The following is a 9,998-nucleotide window of genomic DNA, read 5'->3' on the forward strand; positions in this document are numbered from 1 at the left end:
GTTAACTTACTTCATTATTAATTTACTTTATGAATAATTGTACAAAATGGATTTAGGTACTAACAATGTATAGATCCTTCTCTAATGTTTCTAGAATGTTCAACATGTACAGAAAATCATAATTATCATTTGCTCGTAATTTGTCTATTGATGAACAAGACTTTGAATTTTATATAACTTTTATATTTTATGTAACATTCTGTTAGCACAAAATAACTTGTTATTTATATTTCACATAAAATTATCTTTGATTATGTTTTAGGTACTAAAATCTTGTTATCGATGTCAAATGTATGATTACATTAATATAAAGCCTAAGTTATCAAAATAAATTGTTAATAGATTTTCTAGATATTTAAATAGTTCTGCATTTAAATAACTGCGTCGTGCATAATACTCTCGTTTTCGAGTAGAATTTGACATTTCAAATGTATATTTTCATAAAAAAAAATAATAAATAACTTTATGCCATCTTATTGTTTGAAATATAAATCAATATTTCACTTGATGGCTTAATCAGTAGGTAATATAATAAGTTCAATAAAACTTAGGAAAATAAAATGCCAATAATATAAATCGACTTGATATTTATCATGTAAATGTCCAGTATTATGCACGCGTTCTACAAATAAAATATAATAGAAATTTCACACTAAAGAAAACCCGTGGGTTTGTTGTATGGCTTGTTGTAATTTGTATCGTAGTCTCTCCTTGGTCTGGTAGCGTGGAAGATCAAGTAAATTAAAACACGTATGAGCAACTGGTAACATACGTTCATCGTTAATTGGTTGAATTATAATCTGCAATAAATGATTATCTTATTAAAAAATTATTGAAACATATAATAAAATTATCTGATGTATAAGTTGAATTGTTTACCGAGATTGCCTTCATGCCTTGTATAGGAATTCTATCACTTCCAGTTAAAAATAGTAAAAATTTTTTCTTTTCTTCTAATGGCAATTCACGAAATACTTGCCAGAACAGTACTATTGTAGGATCACTTTTGCTATAGCCTTCTTTATATGTAGTATTCTTTTCCAGTTCTTCCCAATCATAATCTTCATTCCCTACTACTACAGCCTTCAATTCATGACTATGAAATATTTCTAATACTCGACCACCACAAACTTTATGAAACCCTTTGTAAAATGCCCGAAAGTGAGCTTCTACTGACTTATTTAGTATGTAATCCACATATAACTCAACGAACTGATTTCTACGCAAAAACAATAATATTATCAAAATTGAAATCAGGAAAGACGAAATAAAATACGTAAAAAAATATGAACATACTTATTTTTAAATGTAACAGGAACTTTACTACCGTCTGGTATAAGTTCATATATCTTTTTTTCACCAAACGCCTCTCTAACCACTTCAAAGTTCAAGCAAAAAACTTCTTCAAAATCTAACTTGTCATAATCTAGAATACTTTGCATGCTCCTAAAATAAAATTTATGATTTTATTACACATTGTAATAATTGATTTTAAGAAAACAAATTTTTATCTATAACTATATCGTACCGATAGAGGGTCGGAGACATTTCTTTTATATCGATTAATGCAACTGGTTCGTGCAATAATTTTTTATACAAGGCTAGCGGAAACGGCAGATCAATAATAATGAAATTGTAAATAACCAGTCCACAAAGAATACCAATTAAAAAGTACATGTTTTCATCCTCAAATGAATCTTCGCTGAACCAAATCACTCTGGTTTCATCGTATTGCTTGAACATGCCATATTTAGGATCTAAAATTTCTTTCAACAAAAGCATAAAAAATTCTTTCCTAACACCACCTTGGTCCTCTGCTTCCTCACCATGAAATTTCACCTATCAATATTACAATTGTATTCAATCTAATAATACTGTAACTTCAATAATATATAAATATTATAACCTATTACTTAAGATGATAATTTACTTAAAATTAAATCTAATATATTCCTATTTACCTCTACTTCTAATAAATTATGCCAAGGAACTTACATTTTACAGAAAGATATACTATCTAACGATCATAATACTCACGCGAAGAGGTTTCTTTAGGTCATTGGAGTCATATTGAGACAATTCGGTCAAAGTGTCCCCAACTATTTTTTCACGTGAAACATTTAATATCACATATTGCATATGAGCAATTGCATCTACAGCAAATGGGTTGAAAAATCTATTCATTGCTGCTCGTGTAGTAGCTTCCGTTATTGCCGACTCCATCTAATATAAAGAATAACCACTTAAATTATTGAAAAAAGTTGAAAAGGAAGTTAATACAGACTATACCTGAATAGCCTGGTCTGTTTCAAGTAATATAGTCTTGGCTTGAGCATCAAGGAGAAAAGGATAGTGACAAAACACCTTCTGAGATTAAGAAAAATTCTATCAATTTTCATGATATTGTTAGTTGTAAATGGATAAAATTTAAATTATACTGTGGGTATAACATACAGAAGATTGCTCTTCTGAAATCCATTTTATGTAGTCGCTTTTAATGTCTATAAAATCTATTAATTCTGGCAAATGAAATGTAGAATAAGGCACTATGTTACCATCTTCACCCTGATTGTTTAAATAATTTAATAAACCTAACAAATCTAATATAAGTTGAAACGTGGAGTCCCACAATACACCCTATAAACAAATAGAAGTAATATAACATCATAGAAATGCATAAATCGTGATGCATATTTTGAAACTAGCAAAGTAAATTACCTTATTTGGAGTAGACTGTTTCACGTAATGTAAGACAACGGATTTATGTATTCTGACCAATCTCTCAAAATAATATGACGGCGCTTTGGTCCACCACAGACTTATTATTGTAAGAATCTCTGGCTTTAACGCTAAAACAGCTTTGCAGAATGATTTATGCAATAAATTACAATTAAGGGGATTTACAAAACCATGATACAAAGGTAATATTAAGTAGATTCTTAAAGACTCCGGACAATGTAGTTTGGATGATGAACTAACAAAGGAAGGAATCAAGCTGTCTGATATGCAAGTAAATATCTGAAGAGAGAATAAATAATCTGTTGTAAATTAGATTTTCTAAGTACATAAATCTCGTAAAACTGAGTTTCTAATATACCAGTTCTTGAATCGTGGTGTTATCCAATTCTCTAATGATCCCAAATGATCTACTTGCTTCGTTAAGATTAAGTCCATGTTGATTAATAGAACACGCGTAGTGACTATCATTGTTAAGCAAAAACGATCCATTCACACAGGCTTGACTTTTGAATACGGTTTCCAAATACCTATAATTTTTTCATCACTTCTGGTCGTTATTCAAATAATTCTAAGAAACTAATAGTACTCCAGATGCTTCAAGCAATCTTAGGTACTAACTTTTCTACTCACGTCATAAGTTCATGATCAACAGATGAGCTCGGTGGAATTCGTTGACATGCTAACAATTGATCTTCAGTTATTTCAAGAATTTTGTAAGATGATTCTAATTTTCTACAATCATCCGGCTGTACATTATCCTGCATAAGTTTCAATATATAGCATATAAATTACAGTATTACTAATACTTTAATTTCACACAATAGTATAAACTTTTTAAGAATTATTATGTCAAGAATTGACATCCTATTAAAACTCCATAAAATCGTACACTAACCTTTTGTGAAACAACTATTGCAAAACAATGATCGCCGCCAGTAGAAATATGTTTAACAATGCAATCAATTTTATAGGAATTTATTTCTTTGTCTAGATCCATTCTCATGGAACCATTTGGAGCAGACCATGGCCCCTCTAACACTTGTGGTGTAGTTGCACTACGTGCGACACGATTACCTAATTGTCCTGCTCCTCCTAATCCCCATACATAAACTCTACCTTGTGATGGTACTAATGCCAATGTATGCCGTTTTCCACATGAAACCTTTAAATGAAATATCTAGTGTGAATGATACATATAAAATATTTGAACCTTTTCTCTTCAATATTATCAATACCTGTGTAACTACGCTACCCATAAGCTCCATAACTTGACGTGGTAAAATTTCATTCGAATTGTTACCATGTCCCAACTGACCATACATTCCTGCACCACAAGTGAATACTCCCCCATCCTGAAATACATTTATGCATAGAATATCTTAGGATTATCTTTTACATTTTTCGTGTTCTTAAATATGTCTTATTTACGGTATTTATACAATTTAATAATAATAACTGAAGTACTTACAATTGTTAAAAATATAGAAAACTCTTCACCGCAAGCTGCATAACACACCTTTGTATTTCGTAATGTTTCTAACTGACATGGAACATTCCTACCTTGCGTGTCATTTAAACCCAATTGACCAAATGTATTTTTACCCCATCCAAATACAGCACCTACAAAAAGATTTATACACATCTAGTAAGTACACACAATTATCTCCATTTGCATTCATTATATGTATTACCTGATTTAGATATAGCTATACTGTGATATCCTCCACAAGCAATATGAGCAATAGGAATGCCATCTAAACCATTAATAAGTTGAGGTTTTATTTCATTCTTAACATTAGAATCTAATCCAAGTTGACCTTCATTATTAGAACCCCAACTGTATAATTCGCCATTATTTGTCAATGCAAGTGTGTGTTTCATACCACAAGCTACTTGCACAATTACACTTAAACTCAGAGCTTTTACCATACGTGGTATACATTCCATAACAGTTTTAGAATTCAAACCTGAATTTAAATTACAATAAATGCTGTGTTATAGCTATTTAGAAACTTTCTAAAGAAATATTCAATAATTTTGTTAATACCTAATTGACCATCTGCATTAAAGCCCCAACTGAATAACTGGCCCCATTCATTTACTGCTAGAGCATGATGTGCTCCACAAGTTACCTTCTTAAATACTAATGCCTCTAAACCAGGGGCATCGATCAATTCTAAACATAGAACAATTTTTGCGATGATGTATAAAATTATTATTTATTATTATATTATTTATTTTCTAGTACTTACGTAATCTTCTCATTCCTTTCCTATGACCAAGTTGACCATAATCATTATTACCACATGAATATATTCGTCCATCTTGGGTAATCACTACTGTAAAATTCTCACCACATGCAACTACATGAAAATTATATTAAAATGTGTGATGTTTGTAAATACATTTAAATATATCTTAGTTCTTGATTAAGCTCTTACTTTGTTCAATTTCTGCAGCTTTTACAAAGTCAACTTCTCGAGGTGTTAAAATGTTTTCATCTTCTATACCTCCCAAGCCCAATTCCCCATATATAGTGCTTCCCCAGCAAAACATATCTGTGGTCAATTTTTTAAATGATCTTTCCACTGCTATAAAAGGCTCATGAGCCAAACATCGTTTTTTTGCCCCAGTTTCCTATACAAATAACAATATAAATGCAAGATAATATCCATTTATTTGTTAGAATTATATCATTATGCTGTATTGAAAAAATTACACAGTCATAATAATACAAGAACTATTTAAATTTTAAACCCATCAAACCATGTATCATATACAATTCTGTTTTGCAAATTCATTTTGAAATTTATTCATCTACTTTTCTTATAATGTAAATATTATGTTTTGTATAGTAGTAGAATACAACTATTATACAAATCTACTATTTATTTGTTTACTACTGTGTAAAAATAATAAACAAATTATCTTAATAAGCTATTTTTGATAAGTTTTAAACTGTTCTGGATAGTATTCTGTATAGCCAATAAAACTCATAGATTGATCAAGATTATTGTACGATATTGTATGATATTTTTAATTAAGACAAATATATTACCTTTTGTATGTATATCATTTTGTAATAATTTGTATAAATAAACAAGTAGAACATAGTTTTTTACAAAAAAAGTAGAACATAATTGTTTACAAAATAAGCATAGTAGAAGTAACAAAGTAGAACATAACTGTTACAAAACAAGTGTACACTACATACTTATTTCATGCACAACTCAGTGAACCACAGAAAATGGATGAGAACACTATCGTATCAAACATATATAACTAATTTCTATTTACAATTTCATTCTAAATAACATCACGATCAAATAAATTAATAATGAGTAAGTAGCAGTTCAGTGTTTAAATCATTCGTTTAAGCCATAAATAACTCCTGTTGCATACATGTATTGTTCTGCAAAATCCATTCAAAATATTAATTAGCAAATTGAATGTTTCTTTAGCAGTATAATATCTAATATTGCCGAGTATAGGTTTTTAAGTTAAATAAAAAAGATTTTTTAAAGTCCACATTGTTAAAAAAAATAGCTGCTTCAATGTTATTGATACAGTCTTAAGTTCACATAAATTTGAAAAAAAAATTAGGAATTATTTACAACTGCATTGAATACATAATAAAAAAACATGAATACTTAATTAAAAAAATACTTAACTCATGCTGTATGTCTTCAATGTCTAGTCTGTTATACATTGTATATTAGCATTACAATAGAAGGTAAATTAATTCCAGAAAATATGATCCAAGCTTAGTTTTACATTTTAGATTAATAATATACATATAATAATATACATACTTTCTCAGTTCTATAGCAAAGTAATGTGTATTTTGGGACGATTTTTGTATGAAAATATATATTAGTAACTAACCATATTTTTTTCTGTTTCTCTCAAAATAAAAGCATCACATGTGTGGATAGGGCATGCTATTTATGAAAAACACGTGGAATGTCCTAAAAATAACGTTCTTTGTAATAATTTGATACACAATTCAATATTTGTTACGAAAAACAGTATTAAATACAATACTAATTAAGAAAAGAACATTATTTTTTGATATTAACATTTCTATAAGTGTTTTAAAAAAGATATATCTGTTCATATAAAATAAATTAATGTGAGATTAAACACGTACTGGAAGAAATAATCTTTTTTACTATTTTTAACAAGATTCAGAAACATTATCTGAAAGTAATGATGACATTGCGATAAATTATCATTGTACCTGTTTAGACTGTCATAAACAAAATTTCAACGGATTAGGTTAAGAAAAACAAAGAGAATTTAAATAGCTTGGAACATGACCGTTTTTTATGAAGACATAACAGACTGACAACGAAAGTACGAACTAAGAAGTGAAGCATAGCGAATTTCATTTATTAATGGAAAAATATTTTTATTTTGTACGCAAATATACGTAACAACTAATTTCGTTTTTACCTGTTACTTACATTTCTCAAAGTTATGATTTTTATTGAAATGTGTTTGAGTGTAAATACTAGAATGAATAGAAACCTGTTTTTAACATAGTACGATCTATTTGTTAGAAGAAATATAACTTCTCGTTATTAAGAATACAGTCACTACTATAGGGTGATCAGATTAATATGCAATCCACTTATGGGCAAAAAATACAAATCTGACAACACTGTGAGCTAGCGATTTGGTTTAACGGCCTTGTTAGCAGTTAAAGTTTATGTAGAGACACCTAACGGAATCATTCGTATTATCACCCGCGTGATTTTAATTGTGTTTTAATATGTGTCACTTGTATAGAGTTAAATCGAATTAAAACATTGGCTTTAACAAGTAATTTTTTAAATGTACTGTAAAGACTACCATTGCTCGCGTACAGTGTTGTCAGATCTTGAGTTTTACTCATAAGGAAGTTACGGGTTAATCTGATCACCCTATGTGTGAAATAAATAATAAAAGTTAAATGTAGTAATAACAACATAATTTTGTCAATTCTCAATTATAATGATCTAAACACAATATCTTAACAAATGAAATCAGTTTGGATTTATTTAATATAATAAATCTGAATTGATGTAAGTATAGATAGGAAAAAGTTTTAAATTCGTTTTTGTAGCGAAGAGACATTATATTACAATTGATTCAACAATACATAACACGAAATATATTGATCTATAAATATATGTATTTTCTAAGACCGTGACCTACTGTAGAACTGAAAGAAATCATGCGATATAATAAAGACCTGATTGGTTGCAAGGTGCATGTATTTTTGCTATTGGTCGAGGTACAATGCCAACGAATCAGATTATATGTCTCTTGCAGTTTTGCCCTGGGTAATGAAGATGGCAGTGTCAACATACATGAGATGTTTTATCTGTCACGTGTATGTAGTTGTATTCAATATTCTATTTACCCGAATTTTGAACTCTAAGTGGACAAAATTTGAAAGCAAATAAATTTTATACAATAAGGCAATATAAAATATTATTTTTTGTTTTATATTAAGTTCTTTAACGTACATGTTGTTTTCATGTACTAATATTTAACATAATTGTTGCTTTATTCTCACGTGTCCTACACATTTTTGTACATTTTTCATATACTTTGAATGTCATGTTTACACTGTTAAAAACACGAATGTAACATTATACGCAGTTTGTGCACGTTTGGATATCGCGCTAATATCATACATAGAAAATTATGACATAGATGGGGATTCTATTTTAAATATTGAATGTTGCGAAACAGGAGAGAAGTGAACAACTATTGGCAATTGCGAGTTCTTTGTAAAAGTAAAAATGTAAATAAATGGTAACGTTACAGTAAATGATGCTTGAAAACTTTAGAAAAGTATAATACTTTTTATTCGTGTTTTATCTGATGTACAATTATGTTATCTATCTTAGGCGCATAGTTTATGATTTACCCCTACTTACATGAGAATTGAACAAACGGACAGGCGGCAGCCATATTATTAGTGAGGTGTCAGTATTGTCTGAACGTGACGGGATTTTTGGGTGTGGAACATACAATTTCCTGTGGTTTTTTGCCGCGGTTATAGTGCAAGTGCCACCAGTCTACCGTGAATGTGTGGCACATGTGTTGTAGGATACGTATCTTATAAACACGATAATGTAAGTCCCACAGAATGAATTGTTGCTTAGTACTAAAATGGTATCTTCTAAAATATTTTACAGATTCTAAAACAGATTATTTTTATAACCAATATAGAAATATCACTTGTCTTAATAACATTACACCCTTTCATGACGTTATTTATGTTTGCTTTTTTTTTTGTAAATCTAACCTTTCGTTTACTAACCCACATAAAAATGATTAAATAATAAATCAAGTTAACACATTTTTAATATATGTACATAAATATATATATATATATATATATCTTCCCTCATATTTAATACCTTCATGTCATAAATTATATTCATGCTATCATGATTGTAACTTCATTCATCAGGAGTGATGTTCTTTCGTATTCAATCTTTTTTATACTACAGCCGGATATGTTCTATGAAAAACAAACGTCGCAAAAGTTTGCATAAGCAATTGAACGTTTTATAATGTGTTAATTTAAGCAGTGTTACGATCTAAGTATAATAGGAAATACCAAGAACTTGAAGATTTTAGTAACAGTGTTCCCTTAAAGTAAATTGAGCTGAAGACAGGATATACGTTTGTATTTCTGTTAATTCTACGCATTTTTAGTTACGCTCAGCGATTAGTTATAACAACGCCCACACGTAGCAGCCAATAGAATTTAATAGACAAATTAACGTGTATTCGTTAATAAATCGACTGGTGTTTATTTCATCAATCATTGTGTCAAATTAAGCTTAACGACCGAACATGATTTACCGTCGAAACTGTGTACTAAGCGTCAATGAATAACCTTGAAAGACATTTCGTGCCACGAATCCTTTTTTATCACATTCTTTCGAGTACGGGAAGATTTCTAACGTACGACATCTCGTATATGTACATTTTTTTTTATATTTCTCTTCTTTTCACGCGGATTTGTTATTACGGTTGAATTGAAAACAGTTTGAATTCTTGAATTAATTGACAGAGTTTAATATGTGACCAACAACAAATATTTTAGACTTCGGACACTGATAGTAGAAAATGGAAACTTTATTAATAGATGTATTCTATCTTCGTATCTTGCATAAAGTTGGACAGATAGACAGCATTTTTACCGTAGTTGACAAAAATTAGGAGATACCGACGGTTCAACGGACGCAGAGGTC

The 9,998-nt window shown here is 29.5% G+C and overlaps 1 protein-coding gene across 1 annotated transcript; it reads right to left on the bottom strand.

Moving 5' to 3' along the window:
* Positions 1-6: 6 nt before the first annotated feature.
* Herc4 (HECT and RLD domain containing E3 ubiquitin ligase 4) lies at positions 7-7,419 on the bottom strand. The gene is made up of 19 exons (XM_076518889.1): positions 7,206-7,419; positions 6,625-6,707; positions 5,181-5,376; positions 4,992-5,102; positions 4,787-4,915; positions 4,431-4,706; positions 4,208-4,359; positions 3,975-4,091; positions 3,635-3,901; positions 3,370-3,497; positions 3,098-3,266; positions 2,719-3,018; positions 2,455-2,637; positions 2,290-2,367; positions 2,038-2,223; positions 1,529-1,839; positions 1,297-1,446; positions 880-1,219; positions 7-800 (listed from the first exon to the last, which is right to left on the bottom strand). The coding sequence occupies exons 2-19, from the start codon at positions 6,625-6,627 to the stop codon at positions 648-650; spliced, it is 3,249 nt and encodes a 1,082-aa protein (XP_076375004.1). The 5' UTR covers positions 6,628-6,707; positions 7,206-7,419; the 3' UTR covers positions 7-647.
* Positions 7,420-9,998: the final 2,579 nt, after the last annotated feature.

The sequence above is a fragment of the Megalopta genalis genome, chromosome 2, assembly GCF_051020955.1.
Source record: "Megalopta genalis isolate 19385.01 chromosome 2, iyMegGena1_principal, whole genome shotgun sequence".
In the NCBI taxonomy this organism is placed as follows: Eukaryota; Metazoa; Arthropoda; class Insecta; order Hymenoptera; family Halictidae; genus Megalopta; species Megalopta genalis.